Source organism: Canis lupus, chromosome 27, assembly GCF_003254725.2.
Source record: "Canis lupus dingo isolate Sandy chromosome 27, ASM325472v2, whole genome shotgun sequence".
Lineage (NCBI taxonomy): Eukaryota > Metazoa > Chordata > Mammalia > Carnivora > Canidae > Canis > Canis lupus.
This window is the reverse complement of record NC_064269.1, coordinates 45569522-45594660: the sequence shown is the minus strand read 5'-3', so window position 1 is coordinate 45594660 and position 25139 is coordinate 45569522. Positions and strand designations below refer to the sequence as shown.

The 25139-nt window shown below is 44.4% G+C and overlaps 2 protein-coding genes across 21 annotated transcripts in view; one reads left to right on the top strand and one right to left on the bottom strand.

Moving 5' to 3' along the window:
* The window catches only part of BID (BH3 interacting domain death agonist), a 39830-nt gene extending 24028 nt beyond the window's left edge, over window positions 1-15802 (top strand). For 4 of the 5 annotated variants that reach the window (XM_035706916.2, XM_035706917.2, XM_035706918.2 and 1 more), the window contains exons 2-6: window positions 4369-4444; window positions 7123-7333; window positions 10351-10490; window positions 13041-13253; window positions 14389-15802. In XM_035706916.2, the coding sequence (XP_035562809.1) occupies window positions 4433-4444; window positions 7123-7333; window positions 10351-10490; window positions 13041-13253; window positions 14389-14400 (588 nt within the window). In that variant the 5' untranslated portion in view covers window positions 4369-4432 and the 3' untranslated portion in view covers window positions 14401-15802. Of the gene's footprint in view, window positions 1-4168; window positions 4208-4368; window positions 4445-7122; window positions 7334-10350; window positions 10491-13040; window positions 13254-14388 lie in introns of those variants that run through there. The other variant, XM_035706915.2, reaches the window with a different exon arrangement.
* The window catches only part of BCL2L13 (BCL2 like 13), an 88828-nt gene continuing 78709 nt past the window's right edge, over window positions 15021-25139 (bottom strand). For 11 of the 16 annotated variants that reach the window (XM_035706894.2, XM_035706898.2, XM_035706896.2 and 8 more), the window contains one exon: window positions 15021-23406. In XM_035706894.2, the coding sequence (XP_035562787.1) occupies window positions 22588-23406 (819 nt within the window). In that variant the 3' untranslated portion in view covers window positions 15021-22587. Of the gene's footprint in view, window positions 23648-25139 lie in introns of all 16 variants that reach the window. The other 5 variants (XM_035706909.2, XM_035706911.2, XM_049102516.1 and 2 more) reach the window with 4 other exon arrangements.

Sequence of the window (25139 nt, the reverse complement as noted above, 5' to 3'; positions counted from 1 at the left end):
TGGGAGTTGAGCCCAGGAACCTTAATAGCTGGAACAGCCAGTAAAAGCATGGCATCTAATAAATTGTGGACATAGGAGTCTTTTAAAATTGTATCTCCATTGGAGATAAGGACACTTTGTGGTTTTCATAATATTTCAAAGTCATGAACTGCTCCAGAAGCCTATGGACAATTGGAGTAAATGTTTGCAGGTTTATACCCTTGGCTAAGGTGCAAGCTTCAGTAAGGCGTGTAGCTCATCGTGCTGGGCTGACACGGCTGGGGGTAACAGTGCTGCTCAGTGACTTCAGGATTTGCAGTAACGCAGCCAGCATGATATTTACAATTTTCCTCTTTATCAACAGAGACACTGGGAATGCCCTGCATAGATCAATTACGGTGAAAAAAATCTGCTTTCAGTAGAAATGGATCTCAGTAGCATATGGGAGTTAGGGACAACAGGGTGCCGTGGGATAACAATGTTCTTTATTGCTCTGAGGTCCTGGACAGGCTTCCCTCCTTGGCCGCTGGGTTTTCTCACAGGTAAAACAGGGATATTCCCGGGTCTAGGGCAGGAAGTAATGAGGCCTGAGGCTGGTAATCTTCAGTTACAAGCTTAATGCCTTGAAGTGCTCGGGTGTCTTTGTTTATATGGTGTCGATTAATGCTGAGGAAGGTTTTGAGGAATCTCTTTGAATCTTGATGAGAGGTACACTGTGGATTCTGCTAATTATCAATTGAAGATTTTGCTCATAAGGAGGAAAGTAACTGATCCGATAGATAGGAGTAAATCTAAATAAATGATCAATGTCTCCAGACTCGGCTATAGCGCCATCGGAAAAGGAGCATCTAATTTTTTAAAATAAAAAAAATAATAAAAAGATGTCAAAGGATCATCTAATTTTTCTGGCTGGCTATTTTGATTACTACTGCCAAATTTTAGAATTACTTACCCCTTTGGGGAGAAAGAAATTCCAGTCTGGTACTTTTCTAAAAAATCTCAGCCCAGCAAGTGAAGGAGGGTGGAAGGAGAAAAGGTTGTGTATCTCTGAAAGGGTCCAGGCAAAGGAAATAGGTTCAGAAACAGGAACCTGTGGAGGCTTATGAGAGACCCTGCCTATCGGAAAAAGTGTTCCTGTACTCGGCAGTAGAGGCTGTGGGGTTGAGCACCGAGAGTAGAGCTCTCTTAGTGTGGACACAAGGATGTTAATTCCTGGTCCAGAGAGTGGTTTCTCCAAGCCAGTTAAGAGGGAGGATTGGGAAGAGCCCCTGTGGCTCCCTGGAGCCTCATCTTTGAGAAACAGGATCCCAGAAAGTCTGGCTTTGGGGCTAAAGCCCTTGGAGTGCTTGAGTTTGTAAGAGTCTTTTTTCTAGTGGCCTCTTTGCAACAAGAGCAGAAATGAGGTTTTGGGTTTGTTTAGAAACTGCATTTGCTGATGTTGCAAACTGAGAATTTTAGCAGTCTTCCTTTGAGGTGACTGACCTGGATGTGAGCCAGTGGCTCTGGCAAATTAACTGAATCTGGAGCAGATGTAGTTTCCATTCCATCTTAGTCCTTTTTAACTCAAGGAGAAAAACCAGCCCATTAACAAACAGATTTTTTTTTTTTTTTTAACAAACAGAGTTAAACGCTACCCAGGTAGATTCACATCAAAAGGAAGACCAGAACTTTCTTTAAAAACCTTGTAGAGTTGATTGTCATGGTTATGGACAGGTTCATCAGGCCTTCTGTGCAAGCCTAAATTTTGCTCCAGTCAACAGCTTAGGAGAAGCTACTGGAATTTCTCGTGAACATGTCCAATGAGTGTTTAGCACATTGCAAGTTAGGGCAAAACCACAGTAATTCACAAAGCAAAGGAGAGGACTGCTGGGGGAAGCTGGGAGGCTGCTGAAAGCAAAAAGCCCATTTTTAAGGAGGAAAGCAGGAGTCTGAGTATATTGGCCTCTCACTGGTGACTCGTGCTAGCCTCTCATTGGCTGGGTTGTTGCTGCACCAGAGGAAAGCCTTCCTTCTGCTGTGGTACTAGGTGGTAAAGTCGGGCCTTGCAGGCGCTGTCTCTCCCTGTTGGGTCTGACATTCATGGGGAGTTGGTTGGCTCCTGCTGGCCTTGACTCCATTCTAACCACGGTTTCCTTTTATTTTCACAGTATCAGAATCTGGAGAAAATCAATTAAATGTTTGTGTGAATTCTCTCCCCCCCCCCCCCATTTTACAAAGATTTATTTATTTGAGAGAGAGCAAGTGGGCATGGGCATGCGTGGGGGCAGAGACGAAGGGAGAGAACCTTCCAGGGGACTCTGCTGCATGCAGAGCTGGCCACAGGGCTCCTTCTTTGGACCCTGAGATCGTGACCTGAGCAGAAACCAGGAGTGGGACACTTGACCGACTGAGCCACCTGGGCGCCCCACATGCGAATTATTTCTTGAGAGAATGAGGTGGAGGCCAGGGTTGTGTTCACTGCACCTCTACATTGGCATCAAACAACGTATCGACATGGTTTGGCTTCATGGTTTGGCCTATTTTCCTGAGGGACGTTTCTGGTTTGTTCCTTGTTCTGATTTTGATAATTGCTCCAGCTCTTGCCTCATGCCCTATGGAGGGCCTGTAGACCACCCATAATGCAGCGTTCTTGCTGGTTCCCTGTCTGTCCAAATACCTGTGAATGAGTCCTTAGCTCTGGGCCCCCTTTCCCCTCACTCAGCCAGGAGCAGGGTGGGGGCTCTTCCAGATTCCCAGCATGAGGGTGGGGGTGCAGCCTCTAGCTTCGCATGACCTGACGGCTGACAGGAGCACCCGAGACAGAGAGATGGGCAGATCTGAGAGTAACTGTGTCCCAGAGATGTGCGTGGCTGCTTAGTGGCAGAAGGCCTGTCTTCCATTGGTGCTGGTCTTGTTCTAGCTTCCTTTTCACGTGCATGTGGGAGCCTCACCCTTGCTTCCTACAGAGGAGTGCCTTGTCTATTCTTGTTTTCTTTTCTTTTTTTTTTTTTTTAAATCTCTTCTGTGTTTAAGAACGAAGATAAAATTGCCAGATTTGGCTATTTTTACCCTACAAAGTGTTTGTTTCATTTGGTTCAACCTAATATTGTGTGTAAACACACATACACAGGCAAATACATTTTAAGATAGGATTGTATTGTTGAGACTGTTCTGCAGAAACCATTGTTCAGTCTGTCTTGAACATCTCTCTGTACTGATGCATGCGTAGCTCTCTCATCCTTTTCATGTAATGTATGTTCCACTTCATGGGCATAATCTTTTTGACCTCAATCCCCAATTGCCTTTTGTTGGTTAGTTGTTTATGATGGGTTATTTAGTTTCGAATATCTGCCATAAAGGAGCTTTAATCTTTTGTGTAATTGTCAAATATATAGTCTCTTTCCTTCTTTTTTCTTTCTCTCTTGGCCACCAAATGGTAAGAAAACATCTTGTTTTCAAAGCTTCTTTTTCTTTATATACATTTGATAAGAACTCTTTCTGTATGAACGCCATTGAAACCATGTGGCCTGTGGAGAGAACTGGCCTGTCTAGCTGTCTCTTACCCCCCAAACCTTATTCTCTCATCCCCTTAAGTCAGGATCAACACAGTGCACAGAGCACAGTGCACCTACTTCTCAGCAGAGTTGTGTGGAACAAAAGAGTTAATGTGAATGCTCTGAGGATAGTTGCGTGCTGAAGGAAGGGTTGTATAGTGGTTGTATTAGTGGTCATAGTAATAAAACAGTCCTTGAAAACTTCTCGGTGTACTTTATTGGGTAACTTTCTTCTTCTCCTTCTTCTTCCTCTCCTTCTTCTTAAGATTTTATTTATTTGAGAGAAAGCATAGTGGAGGGTGGGAAAGGGCAGAGGGAAACCCAAGCAGACGTGGCATTGAGCCTGAGCCTACTTGGGACTCCATTCTCACGACCCTGAGATCACAACCTGAGCCGAAACCAAGAGTCAGATGCTTAACCAACCGTGCCACCCAGGCGCCCCAGCTAACTTTATTCTTGTAGGAAATGCACTAATATAAGTATTCGCTTCAAAAGAATTCATAAGCTAGACTGCCCTGTTTGCCTGATCAGTGAGGTCTTATGACCGTGAGCTGCGGGTGGGAGGGCTGAACTCTGAGGTTGAGGACTGACCCTTGGAGCAATCAGTGCCTTGGCAAGTGTCTATAATGAGGAAAACCCCAAAGTGTTCTCACTCAGTTGCTGCCAGGTTCCATGCTGAGAAGGGAGCAGCCTGGGTGAGTGTGGTTGGGCTGGGTGGGGTGTGGCTTGGCTGCCGTGGCTGGAGACTGCCTCTGAGCCCGGCCCAGGATGGCTCCCTTCTTTTCTGAGGGTTCTGGAGGGGTTATCTCTGCAGGGAACAGCTGCATACCCTGTGTGTCTGTGTGTCCTTTTCCAGGCCGCTGACTTGGGACGTCCACAGAGCCAGAAGCAAGTCAGAGCCCTGCAAGGCTGCCCATGCCATGGAGTCTAAGGTCAGCCCTTGGGCTTCTTCTGGAGGAATGCTTTGGGAGGGGAGTGAGGATTGACTGGGACCAGCTTGTCCTTTGTGTGTGTGCTGTCAGTGTGGACCCAGCTGACCCCTCCTGTGGCAGTGCTGCAGAGAGGAGCCTCACATTCACAACTTACTGGAGCACAGTAAAGAAAAGAAAACAAAGACCTATCTTGTCTCCTTGGCTTCTTCCTTCCACCTTGTGCCTGGTCGTGCACTGGAAGGGCAAGGCAACTTTCTGATTCAGAACCATTTAGAAGCTTTAGAGTTTTTTGGGGTGATCACCCTGAGGTCTTATAGGTCACTGCCCTGGCTTCAACAGGATGATACCTAAATTGCCTTCTCTGTATTTACCTTTTAACTAGTTGGAAGAGAAAATTATAGCATATCATGTTAAAAGCTCTTTATTCATCTTCTTATAATAGAGTCTTTCTGCTTCTTTCTTTGCCAACTTCTGTAGAGGCCTCCAACACTAGGGGCTCTTCTGTGTCCACACTGTGTTAATCAACCTTTTCTCACTGGCCATTGTGGGAGGTATCTGCAGAAAATCTAAGGATTTGGTGGTTAGTAAACTTGGCCCACAGTTTCTGAATCCCTAAACATAGCAACATCTGGCACCTGGAAGGTTCTTAATGTGTAGTTGAATATTCTCCTGAAGGGTGGGAACCATGTGGTTTTCAGCTTGGTGGCTAGAGGGCCTGAGACATGGTGGGCTCAGCAGAGATGGTAGCTGCTTGGCCAAAAGACTTCAGCAGCTTCTCGTGTCCTGATGAAGGTCTGCTCTCTGTATCCAAACTTCCCTTCTGTTTGGTGCCGTTTAACCCTGCCCATTCTTGTCTTCTACGTGTCTACATTTCCCTTAGTTTTTCTTGTAGAGCAGGTCTACTGCTATACTATGGTTTATCATTCATTCAAGTAGGTTCCACACCCAGTGTGGAGCGCAACACAGAGCTTGAACTCATGACTCTGAGATCAAGACTTGAGCTGAGATCAAGAGTAGGACACTTAATGGACTGAGTCAGCCAGCCACTTAGCCAATTGAGCCACCCAGGAGCCCCTTGATCATTTCTCTTAACATACTTTTTTCTGTGATTTAAAAGGATAAATAGCTGTTAAATCCTTGCATCTTCTGAAACATCCATTTCAGCTTTTATCACTAGAAGATCAAAAAGGGTCATAGTTGGGCACTTGGGTGGCACAGTCAGTTGAGCATCCAACTTAGCTCAAGTCGTAAGATCCAGCCTTGTGTTGAGCTCTGTGCTCAGCAGGGAGTCTCCTTGAGATTCTCTCCCTCTCCCCCCACCCCTCCTACTTGTGCTTCCTCTCTCACAAATAAATAAATCTTTTTTTTTCAAGGGTCACGATTTTATATTTGGTTTGTCACAAGCTCTGTCTGTCCTTGAAATTCAATACTATCAACTCCTGAGCCTACTTTCTGATACCTAGTTTAGTCTGGTCTGTCCTTGACGTACTCATCTAACAGTGTCTGTCCAACTGGTACTGAACATTTGAGTTGTGTGGTAATTTAGCCCACACCCCTACCCCAGCCCTCCTTTCTTCTCTTCTAGCCAGGACATCTTCTTAAGGTAGAAATGAAAGATGTTCTTGAGTTTCTAAGCTGTCTTATGCCACCTGGCCTCGCCATACAGGAATCAGAAGTATTTGATACAGTAGAGCGTTTATGTGATATTTTCCCCCTTTTAAGAAATAATTCCAGAGAAGGAAAGGCTGAATAACAATACATAAGCTCCGTGTTTTATGCATTTCATTTATTTAAAACAATTTGTCCTCTAAAAACCATCCTAAAAGTTTCCTGAAATTTTTTTAATGAAAAATATTAAGGACTTAGAAGACAGAAATAAATGTGACAGCACCTTCATCATCTTCTACTTAGCTGCTCTTACAGTTGAGTAGGTATGTTTTACATTTATCTGGGCAGATCTCAGTATATCCCTAGTCTTGTGGATGATTCCCCCTTTCATTCTAGGTCTCTGATGGCTCTGCCACTGGTACAAGTACTCACCTTTGTTTGCCAAGAACACTGTCCCAAATTCAGTCAGTACCCCAGAAATGTCCCTCCTGGCTCCAGAGTACAGATGCTGAACTGAGTGGTGCTGGTGGATGGAGAGGTCGCGAGTGGAGATGGCCAGCCCCTCACGTTGGAGCAGGAGCCATCCTTCTATATTTGGACTGTAGTGAAAGGGCATATCCTCCTGAAGCAAACCAGCCTGCCCAAAGGCAGATGTTATCTGTGGTCACTACTGCCCAGTATTTATGGAAAATCTGCTAGTTGCACAATAGCATCTTGGCTGACAAAGGAGATTATGAAAAAGAGCTTCTGACTGCTGGATGCATAGCTGGTAGGGGGACTGAAGTTGCTGAAAAATACACGGGAGTTAGCAAAAGCATGTCGGTGTAAGGATGGCATCTAAATGATATTTGCCAACTTCCCTGAAGCAGCCTTTGGAACTTCCTCCTCCAAAAGCAAGGCATTGCAAATGTGGCATCTGCCTACTGGGTCCTCTTGTCCCCACAGGGTCATTCAGACATCTTGGGCCATGAGACTGTTTCAGGCCCAGCTGCCCCCAGCTCAGCTGCAGGCAGGGCCTCTGGCCCTGGACCAGGTTCCCTCACATTTCTCTGACTCCCTTTTTCTCTTAGGTGAGCAATGGCTCAGGCCCCCAGGATGAGCGTATCACCAATTTGCTAGTGTTTGGCTTCCTCCAAAACTGCTCCAACTATAACTTCCACGAAGAGTTGGAGCTGTTGGGCCGAGAACTGCCCGTGCCAGCTTACCTGAAGGAGGACTACGACGATGAGCTGCAGACAGATGGCAACCGGTGCAGCTACTTCCTGGATGGTGGGGCGAGAGGTAGGCATGTGGTGTGGCCTCCTCTGCCCCAGATATGGGCTTTGCTGTCTCCAGGAACATCGAGGGAACCAAAGTCCTGGAGGGGACCTTCGGGCTCAGTCTCCGCTTCCCTGAGTTCAATCCACTGTAGATATTTATGTCATATGGTGGTTTGGTCTGTACCTGAGGACTTCGGGGGAGCAGGCCCGCCCGAGTTTCCAGTCAGTTGAAATCCACTGTTTATGATGATTCTTTGTACAGTACCTTATGCTTTTACTTTCCTATGTATTGTGCTGTGATTATCCACAACACACCTAGGGTATTGAAGTGTTCTGAACCTAATTTCCAGGTGAGGACACTGAATGGGTAAATGACGAACCCCCAGATCAAACAACTGCAGGGCACAGTCGAGCCAGAACTTGGAGCCAGGCCTCTCTTCTTGAGCTGGGCTCCGTTGTCCTCCCAGGATCAGTTCTCCCAGCATATCATGGTTTCCAAGATTGCCTCACCTTTTCTCACCCTCCTCCCTGTGCTACCCCTTCCAACTTCCCATTCTACTCCTCTTTGCCATTGGTGCAGCCTCCACAGATGGAGGCCATCCTGAGCCGAAGGCTGGTGAAGCAGGACTGAGAAGCATGTGAGGATCAGCTCCCCCTAGATCTGGGCACATTGGAATTCCATGAGGAACACAGTCTTTGGGCCCGACTCCAGCTGTCTGAACCAGCAGGTTCTAGGGTGGAAAACTCCCGAGTGTTTATGAGCTATATGCCCTAGTTAGAATCACTGAGGATCTAGACGAAGGCCTCCCAGCCTAGCAGCGAGCTGAGTGCAGTCCTGCCTCCTGCCACCCAGAAATCTCCTGGCCTAGGAGATTGCTCTCCCCTCCAGTGGCCATAGGGGAGACCAACAGCTAATCTAGCCTTGGGATCTCCAACTCTATCCTAAATCGGATGGATGGGGATGTGGCAGGAGTTCCCTACCAGCCAGGGTGTGCCAAACATCTGTGCTTTAGAATCCAGCCATCGTATCTTCCGGGTGGCCCTAAACTTGAGTGAGAGCAACTAGTCACCTTTGGGAAGAGTTAGAGAGGGGATGAGGGGGAGGAATGACTTGGCTGTTAGAAGCTGCAAGGGTAACTACAAGCAGAGGCTGCCCCCTGGGCTGTCCTTTGCTCTTCTACACTGTTATTTGCCCTTAGGCTGCAAAACCTGGCTTGACTCAAATGGCATTTGCAAAAGTGATTATGGAGCTATTCACTTAACCTCACCTGTGGTAGAAAAGTGGCCTGTGGATTAAGTACCTGACAGGATTTGGCAGCAAAAGGCAAAATAGAGGCTGGGTACACCAGTGTCGCTGGTGAATTCATTTCCTCATCTGGCCGCTGATTCAGTCTGCCAGGATTCCTGAAGTTGCTGGAACAGGGTGGAAAAGCTTAGATCGGTGAGGCGGAGTCAGGACAGTGGGAGCTGTGTGGGCAGCGTGCCTACGCCGAGGACTCAGGAAAACCTTGGTGGCTGTGACTGCAGTTGAGCTGGCCTGTGGAGGGAGGGGTGCATCTCAGCTCTTTGGAAACAGGGAAGAGGGAATGGCCACAGCTTAAGCAAACACTTGCAACTGGAAAAACTGGGGCCTGTTAAAGGTGCTGTGAATAAAGTTGGGTTCGGAAGGAATAGGGCAAGTTAAGGCCCAAAGTGCTCTGAGACTCCATTGCAGCTTGTCCCTCCAGCAGGTGCGAGCCCATGAGGGAGTAGAGAAGTTACATCATAGCCAGACTCTGGGTCGTGGTTAGGACCGCAGTGGGGCAGGTGAAACACTGAGGGCACAGAATTTAAGGAGGCACTTGCTGCAGGGGCACAGCTGTACGCCTGACCCCCTCAGAGCCTCCTCAACTCTCACAACCCAGTGCCTCACTTGCCCAGAGTGTATGGAGAATGAGGAAGGGCCTGGAGGGTGGTGAGAGGGCGGCTCGGAGGTTGCTGTAGTGATCCAGAGGAGAGCTGATGGGGAACCCACACCCAGGTGGTGGCACTGGTGACGGTAGGACAGACAGTTGTGTCTGCACCTTGAGACAGTTGCTTGAGGATGGCTGCAAGCACTGGGGAGATTGAGATTTCTGTCCTGGGTAATTGAGAAGCCAGAGGGAAGGTGCAAACACAGAAGAAATACACAATTTAACGGAAGAAAAAACAACAGCTGACATTTATTGAGTGCTTACCAGGAGCTACATGCAGGATCCATTCATTAATTTGTGCAGTTGTTCTTGAGCACCTCCTGTGTGCCTTGCATTGTTTCCAGTGCCGCATATTTGACATTAAACAAAACATTTAAAAATCAGGAAGCTTACCTTCTGGCAAGGGAGTCAGACAAAGAACACAGGTAAGGCGAATGGCTTAGTCGCAAGTGTTGAGGAAGGAGGAGAGAGGCGGGGGGGGGGGGGGGGGGGGGGCTGGGCGGGGGCGGTGCATGCAGGGGTGTTGGTCTCAGACTCACTCAGTGGCACTCGAGTAGACAGACCTAAACAAGTGAGAGGAGGAGCCGAGCTCTGGTGGACTGGCGGACGGACGTGTGGCTCTAACCTGGTCTGACCGCAGAGGTGCCGCACTAACAGCTTCTGAGGCCCACACCTGTTCCATGATGGGGTCTAGAACTGGCGGCCCCGAGGGTTGGCCGAGGGTTGCCATCAGGTTCATGCCACAGCTGCCCATAGCCCCAGGCGCCCTGGCATCACTGTTCATTTCACAGACTCATGTTGACCCTGTGTGCAGGGAGAGGCCTGCTCCCCCAGTCTTCTGCTCACTTAGACCCTTCCTGGCCCCAGCACTTTGCCCCTGCTCCCCTGAGTGGCAGGGCCCAAGTCCTCATGCTGCAGCTCTAGTAGAACGGAGCATGAGCCCACTGTGAGAGCTGTGGAGACGAGCTGGCTCTGGTCCACAGCAGAAGCCCTTTCTTCTTCTGGCACGAGGTGGAGTGGGAGGAGGGCTCAGGTGGGAGCGTTGTCTGAATCTGCTGTGTCTCTGTGCCCCTGTCTGAATGTTTAGATTCCGAAAGTCAAGAAGAAATCATCCAGGATATCGCCAGGCAGCTCGCCCAAATAGGGGACAGGATGGATCACAGCATCCACCCAGGACTGGTGAATAACCTGGCAATGCAGTTTATGAATGTGAACCTATCGGAAGAAGTAAGTGAGAAAGTCCACCACTGCCTTTTCTGGGTTAGTCAGGAAGTGTGAGAACTTTTTCAGTGGTCAGGTTTTTAAAATATTTTAATTACAGTGTAGTTAACACAGTCTTAATAAGTTCCAGGTGTACAATCTAGTGATTTAGTGATAGACAGGACTCAGTGCTCATCACAGTAAGTGCACTCCTAATCCCCGTCACCTCTTTCATCCCCACCACCCCCAACTCCCTTCTGGTAACCAGCAGTTTGTTCTCTATAGTAAGAGTCTGTGTTTTGTGTTCTTTTTTTCCCCTTTGTTTATATGGCTTCTTAAATTCCACATGAGTGAAATCACATGGTATTTGTCTTTCTGTGGCTGGCTTATTTCACTTAGCATAGAACCCTGTAGCTCCATGCATGTTGTTGGAAACGGCAAGGTTTCAAATGGCTGAGTGATACTCCATTGTATAGATAGGCCATATCTTCTTTATCTGTTCATCAATTGGCGGACACACGGCTGTTTCCATAGTAGATAATGCTGCTATAAACATAGGGGTGCATATATCCCTTCGATTAGTGTTTTTATATTCTTGGGGTAAATATCCAGTAGTGCAGTTACTGGGTTGTATGGTAGTTCTTCTTAAAATTTTTTTTTTTTTTTTTTTAATTTTTATTTATTTATGATAGTTACAGAGAGAGAGAGAGGCAGAGACACAGGCAGAGGGAGAAGCAGGCTCCATGCACCGGGAGCCTGACGTGGGATTCGATCCCGGGTCTCCAGGATCGCGCCCTGGGCCAAAGGCAGGCACCAAACCGCTGCGCCACCCAGGGATCCCTTATATTTTTATTTTTATTTTTTTTAATTTTTATTTATTTATGATAGTTACAGAGAGAGAGAGAGGCAGAGACACAGGCAGAGGGAGAAGCAGGCTCCATGCACCGGGAGCCTGACGTGGGATTCGATCCCGGGTCTCCAGGATCGCGTCTTCTTAAAATTTTTTGAGGAACCTCTATATTTTCCAGAGCAGCTGCATCACTTTGCATTCCCACCAGCAGTGCACAAAGGTTCCTTTTTCTCCACAACCTTGCCAACACCTGTTGTTTCCTGTTGCTGATTTTAGCCATTCTTACAGGTGTGAGATGATATCTCATTGTGGCTTTGATTTGCATTTTCCTGATGATGAGCATTTTTTCATGTGTCCGTTGGGCATCTGAACGTCTTTTTGGAGAAATGTCTATTCATGTCCTCTGCTCATTTTTTAATTGGATTGTTTGTTTTTTAGGGTTATGTAAGTTCTTTATATATTTTGGATACTGACCCTTTCTCAGGTATCTCATTTGCAAATATCTTCTCCCATTCCATAGGTTGTCTTTTAGTTTCCAGTTGTTAATTAAACCATCAAGTTCTGTCCTCTCTCTCCTCTCAGACAGATGTATGTCCAGTGAGGTGACTTAGTTCATGACTGCCTAAAAAGAATTGGAAATAGAATCATAGTATGGTTAATCGTCTTTGAGGAGAATTACTTAAAACTTGAGATTTAAGAAACCCGAACCTCAAGTCAGAGTCAAGATTTTGAATATATAAAGCCTCCAAAAAGATTAACAATGTTATGACTCCTCCAGAAATAACTTATTCTTTCTTCAGTTTTAGAGAGTTGAATAAAAATGTGAGTAGAGAATGTCAAGTCACCCTCGTGACAAAGAAAAGCGACATTTTATTTAGCCTGCTAGTCTTAACTTCATGGTTATAATCAATATACAAATACTAACAGAGCTTCTACCCCTTGCCGGGCACCATAAGGGTACTGTGTCCTTCCTTTAGAAACTTAGTGGGACAGAGAGCTGCCCCCAGGCTGTCAAGTCTGAGTCTACAGGAGTTCAGAGGAGACCATGGTTCTATCCTTTTGACTACCCACTGAAAATGCAAATGCCCCTCACCACATAGAAATATATTCATCCTCCAGGGTTCAGCCAGGTCAGCTTCCTGCCTGCAAGTAGGTGTATCCCTGCTCCAGGGATCACTCTCTGTCTGCTGTTCTCCAGTAGCTGTTGTAGATGTGGTCATGGTCTGCCTTAGGACGTCTCGCACAATGTTAACTGAATTTTGCATCTGAGTTGATGAGCTTGAAGGTCCTTCCAGGTCTGGTGGTCTATGGGGAGCTTCTCCCATGTAGGCAAGAAGGTGACATTTACCCCCTTCATCCCCCTCCCTGGAGCTGCGTCTAAGATATCTTGGGCAGTTAACTGTCCTTGACTTTAAGTACCTGAGAGGCAGGAAAGGACTCAGTCTTCTTTGGTTCCATGTCTAACGTGAATACACATGCTCAATAAGGATGTGTTTGCTGAATTAGTGTTCAACTGTAGGGAGTGAGTGAGCTCAGTCTCCCCTTTCCACTGTCTCTCAAAATTAACTTTCTCATTTCCTCCTCCAACCTCCTCAACTGGTTAATAAGTTCTTCTGTGTGAAATGAAAGCATGCGTCTTTCTACCTAACAGTGTACGGCTGTTTTCCTTTCAGAGGACAGTAGCAGAGTAAACCCAGTCCCATGTGACCCTGTTTTTACCCATGTAGGACAGAAGGAAGCATCTCGCTGCTGCGCTGGAGCAGGCCATGCAGACTTATCCTAAGGACATGGAAAAGGAGAAGACCATGCTGATGTTGGCCATGCTGTTGGCCAAAAAGGTGGCCGATCACACCCCATCCTTGCTCCGTGACGTCTTTCACACAACAGTGAACTTTATTAGCCAGAACCTGCTCACCTATGTGAGGAACTTAGTCAGAAATGTAAGAACCAGTGATGTCAGCTCCTTGGTGTCTCACTAAATCCTCTTGATCTCTGCCTCCTCTGCTGGTCTGGAAACCAGAACTCTCTGCTGCAGGGCTTCTTTCATCCTTTCTCCCTGTGCTTCTGGTGACCAAACCATAGGAAAGGCTATTAGGGATCCTCCTGCTCAGGTAGAAAGGCTAGGTTTTGTCTCTGTGGGAGACTTGTGTGGTAGAAGGTGATAAGGAGCACCTAATGCCCTTTTGAGCTCCGTCAACATTATTTTTTTTTTCATCAACATTATTTTTAAGACACATTACTATCAGAGCATACTTCATACTATATGAATACAAATCTTGAATCAAGTATTAAATCAAGAAATGTTAGAAGAGGGTAAGCTTGAACAAGTTCCTGGACAGCTTTCATCAACAACCATGTAAGATACGAGGGGAATAAATGGGCAAGATGTCAGTGTAATCTGCTTACCAAATACTAAAGGGATGAGGGGCGCCTGGGTGGCTCAGTTGGTTAAATGTCTGCCTTTGGCTCATGTCATGTTCCTGGGGTCCTGGGATCCAGCCCCGAGTTGGGCTCCCTGCTCAGCGGAGGAGCCTGCTTCTCCATCTGCCCCTACTTATGTGCGTGCTCTCTCTCTCTCTCTCATAAATAAATAAATAAATAAATAAATAAATAAATAAATAAATAAATAAATATTAAATATCTTTTTTATTTTTATTTTATTTTATTTATTTATTTATTTTTTTATGATAGTCAGAGAGAGAGAGAGAGGCAGAGACACAGGCAGAGGGAGAAGCAGGCTCCATGCACCGGGAGCCCAATGTGGGATTTGATCCCGGGTCTCCAGGATCGCGCCCTGGGCCAAAGGCAGGCGCCAAACCGCTGCGCCACCCAGGGATCCCTAAAATCTTTAAAAATATATACTGAGGGGTGAAATAATCTTCATTTCCTCAGACCCACTAAGATGCTTCTTGTCACCATAAGTGACTCAATAGATGTGAATATCCAGATCTCAGCACCATGAAAGCCTACGTTTTTGCACAAACTCCAGCTTTACTTCTAGTGATTGTGGCACCAGAGTCCTTAAGGTGTGAATTAGACTCGTTAATTCTGACTATTTTTCTTTTCTTGCTGTAGGAGATGGATTGAGTGGACACCTCTGCAAAAGCACAACTGGTTAAAACTTGATATGGTGACGACAGTACACCTGCCTCCAGCGGAGATGGAGCCATGGCCACTTAAAGTTTTTAGAGAAAATAGGCATAATAGCTATTTATTTCTTACTATTTTAAAGATGTTTTAAGCAGGTGATCCATTTAGAAATCTTTACATATAACATACTTGAATGAAAATGTCAGCTTGCACATATCTGAATGAGTTTTATAACCATCTTCTAAATCCAAATCCACTACACATTGTGCCTTTAAGTTATTTCAGCTGTATGGGTCTTCACTTGAAAATTAAATTTAAGAACAGATTGTAAGGCAGAAGAAAAAAACAAAATATTTTTTTTGTTTAAAAAATACCCCAGCTTTACTGTTTATTAAAATGTAATCTTGGGGCAGGCCTTCCAGCAGGCAAGATTGTGTTTGAGGAGAGAGCAAGCGCTGGATGCACATATCCTCACAGATGAAAATTTCCTCTCAAGATAGGGAACATCATAATACTAAGGAAGTAATAGTCTTCCCATTTAAAAACCAAACAGTACAAGAGGTTCTGGACTAAAGTTCTGTACTCAAACAATGGGAAAATCAGGCCTCAAAATGTCATTGTTTTTCAACTTGATTTCTTTTTATTTGAGTCAAGAAGGGCCTTAGGCAATTCAAAGGTGTGGAAGTGATTTAAGGCTCCAAGTCAATTGCAGTTTCCAAAATCAGGTAACTCAATGCACCTTTTTTTTCCAAGAAGTCAGAGCTTTGATAAAAATGTTAGACTGATGAACATACATCCCGTGGGAAAATACCTGTTAATAATCTTTTATATTCATTTTCCTCCCATATCCCTCAACTGATCCTTGCCCAAGAAGCTACATCTGAAGAAAACAGGCTTCTAGGCATAAAAGGTAAAAGAACAGTTAGACTTAAAAATTCAACAGTTGAGGTGATTCCCTTTCTTAGAGACACAGAATGGGAGTAAAAACACAAGTCAGTCACTTAGGAAGCGCCCAAATAAACCAGAGAGAGCTTACACCTAGAAACAGTGCAACACTGGTCTGTTCCCGGCAGTAAGCATTTCCTAGGATTCTGTTAAAACTATGGTGGCGGATGCTGGATCCCTATCACACACGCTGCTGTTCCACTTCGCAGGAGCAGTTGCTCCTGTGAATATGAGTGTGAACAAGAGTAATTCGGTACTAGGAAATACTGTTTTGTTGTCAGAAATACTTTTCTGTTCCATGAGGGTTTAATCAGAAGGGAAAAATGACTGCATAGCTCAGCATTACATACATAACACCCTAGGGCTGTGTCTCAGCCTGAGCATCTGCAGTAATGTTGAGAATACTAAAGGCTGGGAAGGCCACCATTTGGAAATAAATCTTCCAGTGACTCAACTGTTATGTTTCAGAGTGAAATTTTTTTTTGGAGGAGTCATAGTACAGTGGAAACAAATTGAATCACACATACATACATAGTCATCCACACACGTATCAAAACGTTCAGATTCTCACTAGGGAGAGATGCTTTCTTGCAAAAGGAACAGTTGAAGTACAAATAGTCAACTCTAGTGGAAAGAAAAGGGCGCCAAACAAATCATCCCAGACTATCTCTTATAATAACTTTTCACAGCATCCTTGCCTGCCATTGTTTTGCTTAAATTAACACAATAGACCACCATTTTAATGCAATTTATACACAAGTTTTGGTGTGAATTTTTTCCAGGCCAAGTTAGATTTTCCCAGCCATAAAGCAAAATGATCACCTCTTGTCCCCAACCAGCATTATGAAGAGTCCACTGTATCAAAAACAAGTGTTCCAGTCTTGGGTACATCCCAGCCACATATCCTGGAAGTTGGTGGATTTTACACTGGGAACATAATCCTTATGAACAGAATTGAAAATTTTTGATTCATTTTTAATTTAAGTACAGGATGTGCCTCATCCTGTTTTTTTTTTAAATATTTGAATTAAGCGATGGAAGCTCCTTAAAGAGAAACAGTTTTCTTCTCCAGGAGATGCTTGTCATATCTGAAAGTCAGGTAGACTATGCAGTCTATTCAGGTCACATCATTCTTGATCTCACCACTCAAGGTCTAGCACTAACTGCAGAGATGCTCAGGGCTGCCGAAAGAGTTACAGCACCACAGCCTGCTTTCTTTTTCCCGACAATTTCATTGTCACCTGGGAACCTGAATATGGAGTGTCCTTCGGATGTTATGATCATGTTTTCTGAACCTGAAGGCAAAGCAAATGAGTGTATTTTTTTCTTTTTTTTAAATGAGTGTATTCTTAAGACCACAAGGTTATCTGAAATAGTCCCTCTGAAGTCAAGGGCATAAGATTACCATATGAATAGAAAGAGGAGTCCATCAGTTCTCTTCAGATCTCACTTTATTTTATCCCCCAAGGTGTTCTCTCCCAACATGCTGCTTCTAACAGCACAATTCATAGATTTGAATTTGGTTTCTTTCCCCTGATGAAGAGTAGACTGGCCAAAAGGCAGATTAACAGGAGGGGAAAGGAGCCAAAATAGCCCACATAAATAAATTGACCAAATCAAGCTGTTAGTGAGGAGAGCTAATGGAAATTCTTACAGAAAAAGGAGATACGTGCACGTAAGTGAAATGTTTATGTTAATTAAGAAAATTACCATTTAATTCCAGTAATTTAGAGAAGAGAGCATTAGAACCAATACTAAGTTGAACTCCGTCAAGGAACAAGGTAGGAAGAGGCACTTTTAATGTGAAGGAAAAGAGAAACGAAAGAGTAGGATAGCAGGGAAAACAAAGGTCTAGGAAAAAATAATTCTATCTTTTCCTTTGGTGCTGGCCAAGGACCAAAGCTATGTCATACGATTGTCTCACTAGGAACCAGGTAGGAACCAGGAACCAAGTTATTCCAGACTCTGTAACAGGAAAGATTGTGCTTCAACTTCCTTTTATTCTTGGAACAAACTTAGTAAAATGTTGAGACTTCTTTTGTTCATAATAATACACTGATTAACCAATTTCTCCTAGGGGCGCAAAGAACACACTGAGCAAGATTACTATGAAGTCTCCCCTAAGAAGGTGAGGGGGGGCAAGGATCACGTTAGGCCAGTTGCTACTTTTTAACATATTACAAGGCCTTCCAAATATCCCTGAGAACGTTTCCAACCTGAGCTTACAGTTGGAGCAGCGGCCTGGCTAGAGCTATTGCAGTGTAAACATAAACATGTGGAGGACCCCAATGGTTTTAATTCACAGGAACATGGCAGGCCAGGCAGAGGCTAACTAGTCTTGTGTGAATAAAGGGAAGACAGGATGGATTGATATTTTAGTGACGTGACCATTTCCACTCTATGGAGCTGGATATATGAGATAACTAAGAAATAGTGGCTAAATTTTAAGAAATGGGTGTTCTATAGCCAAGGCTACTATGAACTACATTCCCCAGTATACTGAAGGTTTTTCACTGGAAAGTCCCCTTGTGTCAGCTTCTGAGCAAGATGTGCCTATGGTGGTGCCTGGCCAACTCTCCTAGGTCGGTGACCTCTTGGGTGCTGAGAGGCCAAACAACTCCTAGAGGTATCCCCCACCTACAACTCATGGCATAGGGGAAAAGGAAAATAAGGAACAGATGACAGGAGAGAAAGTGTCAAGGTGTTGCCTTCAAATCATTCGGAGGTTCCTGTGTCAGACTGCTTCACCCTTGTCTACAAGCAAAAATACTTATCTGACACGTTAACTGAAAGATGTGTACCAGCAGTAACTGCTAATTTTTTAGCCATAAGGCATCTCAATTCAATATTGAAGGGGAAAACATCTGGTATAATTAGAAGTTGAGAATAACCCTGGACATAATCTTCATTCTTGTTTCTGTAGAACATGCAAGACTAGAAACTTCAGACTAGACCACATGGAACCATTGTAGAAATCAAGAAAAATCTCTTTCAGTTCGGTGAGCTTGGCTGCCCTCCTGCAGTATACCATTGGCACAACCAGTTATAGGGAGCCTACCAATCTTGCTTGGCAGGGTCACAAAAATGGTAAAAACTGAAAAACACTAGACTTGGAGTCAGAAAAAATTCCCGACCTTGCGTTGGCCTCTCCTGTGCTAGAAGACCTTTGAAAAGTCGTTAAGCTCTGAGTAGGTTTCCTCACTCTGTAAACTGGGGATAAGGAATATGAATAAGAATCACAACTGTGATGGCACGTGAGGGCATACAAGAACCGTCCCTGGCAAGCTACATGTTCAACTATGTACTTGTTAAGGTTATATAGTGACCCATACTTTATAAGGAAAAGGATACCCTCATAGAAAAAATATGCACCCTAAAATCAGTGCCACAGCTGAACCTCCTCAGTGATGAATGGTGTAACAGGAGGTTATCACTAATAGCAGATCTCATTCCTTCAGAGAAGAAACACTTTTCTGGTACTGTGTTGCTGATGCTTTAGATGACATTCAGTAGCACCCCCTTATCCTTGCTAGTGGATGTCTGAAACTGCAGATTATAACCCTATATATGATTTTTCCTATTAGTATATCCCTGTGGTAAGGTTTAATTTATAAATTAGGTACAATAGAGATTAACAACAATAAAATAGAACAATTATACTGTAATGAGTCTCTCCCTCTCAGAATGTCCTCCTGTACTAATAATACTCACCTTGTCATGACATAAGGTGCCTATGCAATGAAATGGAGGGAGGTGGAGGACCAGGCATTGTGATGAGGCATTAGGCTACTAATGACCTTTTGAGGGTACATCAGAAAGAGGAGCATATGCTTCTGGACTGTGGTGGACCGCAGGTAACAACTGCAGGAGGCGACACTGCAGACAAGGGGCCTGCTGTCATGCTGGTGAGGAAACTGCTTCAGAGGCCAGAGCTGTTTCTATAAAGTAACCAAATAGTCTACAGGCTCTCTATGAAATACGATCACCACCTCAAGTTCTTTGAAAGATAAATCTGTAAAAATGACCTCAGAAATTAAAAGAAAAGACAAAATCTTACCTATAATACCTTTTATTTCTATGAAGCATCTCTTAAAATAATTTCAAAATTCTGTGGGCCGTGTCTATGTCATACCTTCAGGGAGAAATGGGTGTTCTATAGCCAAGGCATCACTTTTGTATTATTATCAGAGGGAATTAGCACAAAGGCTGCAGATATTAATTTCCACAAGAAATAAATGGTAGCTATGGTTCAAAAGACCCTTCCTCTGGGCTCCCTGCTCACTCTCCCAGAACAATGAGGGGGAGCAGCTGCATCTAATAGAGGAGATGGCACAGAGACGCGGGCGAGGGGAGGTGTCGAGAATGCCTTTTCATGGTCCATGCATGAACCAGATGGCCAACTGTTGCTTTCTGATTCCTAGAAAGCTTTCTAGAAGACAGTGATGATCACCAGAGGCCCCTGTAAGGCACGCTGTAGATACTGATTTCTTGGGGCCTAGAGTGATTATTTGAACAGGATAAAAAAGCACTTTTTAATTTTAGGTATTTTTCTCAAGAAATCTTCACTGGCTTTTGGACAAGTTTTCAGAAGTCATTACATTCAATAAAGCAATTAATAAGTGTTCTAGAGGACTTACACAAACTTGTCCCCAATAGTTCAAGAATGAGGAATGATAAATGGTATGTTCTTAATTCCACATCTGAGCTCCATAAGCAAGTTGGATTTATTCTGAATCTGCCTTTTACCTTAGATTCAGAAGTAATATAAGTTAGAAGGGGCGGAAGAAATGGTTTGCTGCCAGCCCCACCAAAAAGGAGGGGGGTGGGAGGTTGAGAAATACATTTTAATAGCCAAAAGGAGGAGCTGCTGTAAGAAGCAGTCCTTATCAGGGTATTCCCTTCCATTGCCAGAGGCAGATGGTAAGGAAGTGAAGGAGGAATGGGGACACTGACACATCCTATTACTCACGAACTAACAATTCTCTCTAGAGAAAGCCAATAGAAAAGAATATTAACCATTACCCTGCGAGATCCAATTGGCCAGATCACTTTGGGTTCATGTTAAATAGATGGGAAGATAAACGGGCATGTGGCAGCATCCTATTATACTCTTTGGATCTTTCCTTTTGTGGAGAACACAGACCCAAATATCCTAAGCCACAGATCGCCTTTTAGTAGCTCTGAAATAAAACTGGTTTCTATTTGTACTTAAATGCATGTAGCTAATGGGTTTGAGGATCCAGAGATTACAAGTGAACACTGGAAGGAAAATAAAAGAGAAAAAAAAATCAAGGTAACTCATCAGTTTGCTTTTACCTTACACAAACAGGAAAGTAGCAATTAGAACAGAGTAACCCCAGTGTCAGAGCCAACTGTCAGAGACCAAGGAGGAAAACAATCTTTACTACATTAATCCCATTTCCCCCACCTCACCTCTAGCTATCCTAATCAAAGTGCACCAAAACCCTTTAAATATCACTCCCTAAGACACTAAAACTCAGAACATAAAGATACAACTGCATGATGAAGCTGACCAAACACATTTTAGACCTTTCCTCGACCAACTTTTAAATAGTATTGCTTTAGGGAGAACATTTCATTTTTAAAAATAAATTGAAAAAAAAAAAAAAAACATTTAAAACATCAAGTTTAAAAAAATAAAAATAAAAAAAATAAACCATCAAGTTTTGGTGATCAGGATAGTAAAGTAATTTTATTACAAATTTCAGGATCTAAAAAAGTAATTTGTTACATTTACTAAGATCTGAGATGACCTGTGTCAAGCATGTGTGTCCTGCACAGTGACACACTGATCCTCAGGCATGAGAAGACACACTCCCACCCCCTTTTAGGGATGGGATCGGCCTGATGAAAGAAAGTTATTCTGATTCTCAACTAGCACTTACTGATTAGAGTTATTTTGGTTTATCACTCTGGCATTTGGACTGTAAAGAGTTCTGGGAAGAAATCTTATTCCTGAACTCTGAAAGCCACACTAGAATCTCGAGGGTAGTAGGCTCAAGAAATTCAAGCTTCTCTTTTCCTACTTTTTATTTCAATGGTATTTGGGAGACTTTCTGTATTTAATAGGAGTTATGATTCAATTGGTCTGTAAGCCCAAGTATGAAAATCCTTATCACATGGCAAGAGACCGCAGAAAAGCTAGTTGACTCTTAAGAAGACTGAGGCCAGATTACAGATAGTGACCATCCAGCAACAGATGCTGCCAGCAAGTCACCATAAGCTCAGTAGCGTGGCCATTACACAAAAGGGCCAGAAGAGACCGCAATAGGCCATCTAAGTCATCCATCCCCCTGCTTGACAATGAGACAAACACCTGCTCCCTAGCAGTTACTTGCCCTTGCTTGCATTCACAGGCAGGGAACCCTAGGCCTCTTTTCTATTTATGTTTTTAAAGATGACCGAAGGCAACATCTTTACAAGGTGGAGCTGTAGGAAGCATGAGGGACTTAGCGGACACAGAGAAAGCACTCTCCCACGTGACTTTACAAAGAACCTGGGGGTGAAGAGGAGCAATCAGTACCTGAGAGGCAGATGAGACAGAAGGGGAGCACCCTCACACTACGGGCCTGAGAAGGTGGGCAAGAAAAGAAGAGCCACAGAGGAATGGCTGCGAAATACAGCATATTCATCAGGAAAGATGAAATCCCAAGGGCAGGAACGACTCAGTAGCTGAGGAGCCTGCAGCTAAGCCCTCTTGCCTGGGACTTTCTGTCCTAGGTTCTCCTAAGTTAACCCTTTCCCTTCTAAAGCTGGGGCTCTCCACAGGAACAATTTTGCCCCCAGGGGACATTTGGCAATGTCAGGAGACATTTCTGGTCGTCACAACTGAGGGCAGGGTGCTACTGCTATCTAGCGGGTAGAGGCCAGGGATGTTGCTGACCAACCTATAGTGCACAGGACAACCTCCTACAACAAAGAATTAATCATGATGTCATTAATGCCAAGGTTGAGAAACCCTGTTCTGGAAGGAGTACTTTACGTGGATTCCGAATTTGGCATTAGCCAAGGCCCTTGGAACTTACAATCAGACAAACATGGATGCCCTCTACCTGAAGCTCTATCATGTGGATCAATGTACTGCCTTATTAAGCAGAAGCCCCCCATTATCCAAGATTGTTCCACAAATGTCCAAATCAGCTGTTGGTGATTCAAATTCAGTCAGTACAGCTAAAATCTTCCATCTTCCATCTTTTTTGTCTTCTTTTGAAAAATCTGCTATTTCTTTCTTAGAGCCAGTGCTACTCCAACTGCCACTGCCAGGATGGCAATGGCAGCGGCCCCTCCAAACAGCAGTATAGACTTGCCCTCAAACAGTGGGATGGCCTTCTCTTCTCCAGCAGGGGAGGGGACTTCCCGAAGACCCTCTCTCCTCACATGTATCTCCTCTTCACTCAGCAGTGTTTCTGAGGGTTCCAGCACGGGGATCACTTCCTCTTCCAGTTGAACAGATTCAACCGTTGCTGCTTTTGTCTTCATCAAGTTCTCTTCTTCACCAAGTTCCACCAACAAAGTTGTAGCAGGGCTGACTTTCTCCACTGTCATCTCTTCTGTGTCAGGCTCCCTCATCTCCAGAAAGGAAGTGGCAGTGATATGCGGAAGCAAGGGAGCTGGTGCTTCGGGGAGTGCCTCCCGCAGCTCCTTGGCTGGCAAGACAACAGATGCCACAGCAGCCTCCTCCACACCTTCAGGAATTTCTTCTTTCTCCACATGAACAATGTCAGAATTAGAAGAGTTGTTCTCACTTTTCTCTCCAGCCCCGTTGCTATCTAAGCTTTTGACTTCTTCAGGATCCATTGCAATCTGCTGCCAGGACTCAGGACCTAGGGACACAGGGAGGCTTTCTGTATGCCAACTCTGGCTGGCAGACAGTGAAACAGGTAAGCTCTCCGACTGCCAAGAAGTGGTCACAGTAGGAGACTCTGGGGGACTGACTTGTCCAGAGTTGTCACTGGGCAGGATATAAATGTCGTTGCTATCCTCTGCAATGACTCCAGGATATTCTTCGTCCTCTGACTCAAGGTTAAAGACAGTGCCCTAGAAAAGGAAGAGGAGAGTCAATACAAAGAATGGAAACTACATTTAAAACAAATATAAATCTGAGGGTGCCTGGGTGGCTCAGTCAGTTGAGCATCTGACTCTTGGTTTCAGCTCAGGTAGTCATCTCCGGGCTATGGGATCCAGCCCTGTGTCAGGCTCCAAGCTCGGCACATAATCTGCTTGAGGTTCTCTCTCTCCCTCTCCCTCTGCCTCTCCTGCTTGCACACTCTCTCTTTCTCTAAAATAAATAAATAAATAAATAAATAAATAAATAAATAAATAAATATTTTAAAAAATAACTAAAGTAAAATAAATATAAATCTGGAAAAAAAGAATTCTCTCCTAGGGCAGCCCGGGTGGCTCAGCGGTTACCACCGCTTTCGGCCCAGGGTGTGATCCTGGAGACCCGGGATCGAGTCCCACATCGGGCTCCCTGCATGGAGCCTGCTTCTCCCTCTGCCTGTGTCTCTGCCTCTCTCTCTGTGTGTCTCTCATGAATAAATAAATAGAATCTTAAAAAAAAAAAAATTCTCTCCTAAACTGAAGTGCTAGGACTAAATACATTGTTTAAGCCTACCTAGTTTCTGGATTGAATGCATTTACTTGTAGATCACTGCAGAGGAAGAATTTTTAACAATCCATTCCTCTAACCAGTTTCCTTGAAACTAAAAAACCAAAATTTGATTTCCATATTTAACTCAATGTATTTATATTTGATGCAATAATTAATGCAAAGCAGCAGGGAAAACAGAGGCTCTCAAGGAATTTATCACTTAGTAGGGCAATGCTATCCCACAGTCCAAGTACTAGTAAGGGTTCAGATGGGGAGACGTGGACTTCTTTCAGTGAAGGTTGTAGCAGGCAAGCAGATGACAGAACTACTTGGAGAAACCAGCGTTTATACTAGGTTTCTGAAGGATGGGTCAGATTCCATGGGGAAAGCCATGCAGGAGACACAGCACCAGCAAAAGCACAGAAATATAAGAGGGAAAGAGTAACTCAGTTTAAGCAGTGCGCAGTGTACATGAAGAATAGAAAGTTCAGTTGGGGAAAGGACTGATCCTGGAAAACCTGACAGAAAGCTAAGAAATATGGACTTTATTCAATAGGAAATGGTTAGTCCATGAAATCTTGCAGCTGCACAATGACAGTCACAGCTCCACTTTAAAATTACTGGAGGGACGCCTGAGTAGCTCAGTGGTTGAGCAGCTACCTTTGGCTCAAGTCATGATCCCTGGGGTCCTGGGATCCAGTCCCACATCAGGCTCCCTGCAAGCAGCCTGCTTCTCCCTCTGCCTATGTCTCTGCCTCTCTGTGTCTCTCATGAGTAAATAAATAAAATATTTAAAGAAATAAAAAATAAATAAAATAAAATTACTGGAGAGTAGTAGCCTGAGGGATGCCAGAAATGCAGGACTCTTCTTTCTTTACATCAAAGTAATAAAAATAAATAATGGCAGTCTTCATTTTCACATTTAGCAGTTTAGTTCAACAGGATCCAGCAGGTGTTTATTGCTTATTAGGTACCATGTCAGGCACCAGCGTTATAAGGAAGAATGAGAGGAGACTCAATTTTTGTTCTTAAAAACTCACTGTCTAGATGTGAAGACTGACATATGAATAGCTAATTAATTTCCATGTGATTCAGAAAGCCTTAAGACAGAATACACACAGGACAGTATGGGACCCCAGAGGTTACAGTGTGATCAGGAAGGCAGGAAGAGGAGTGG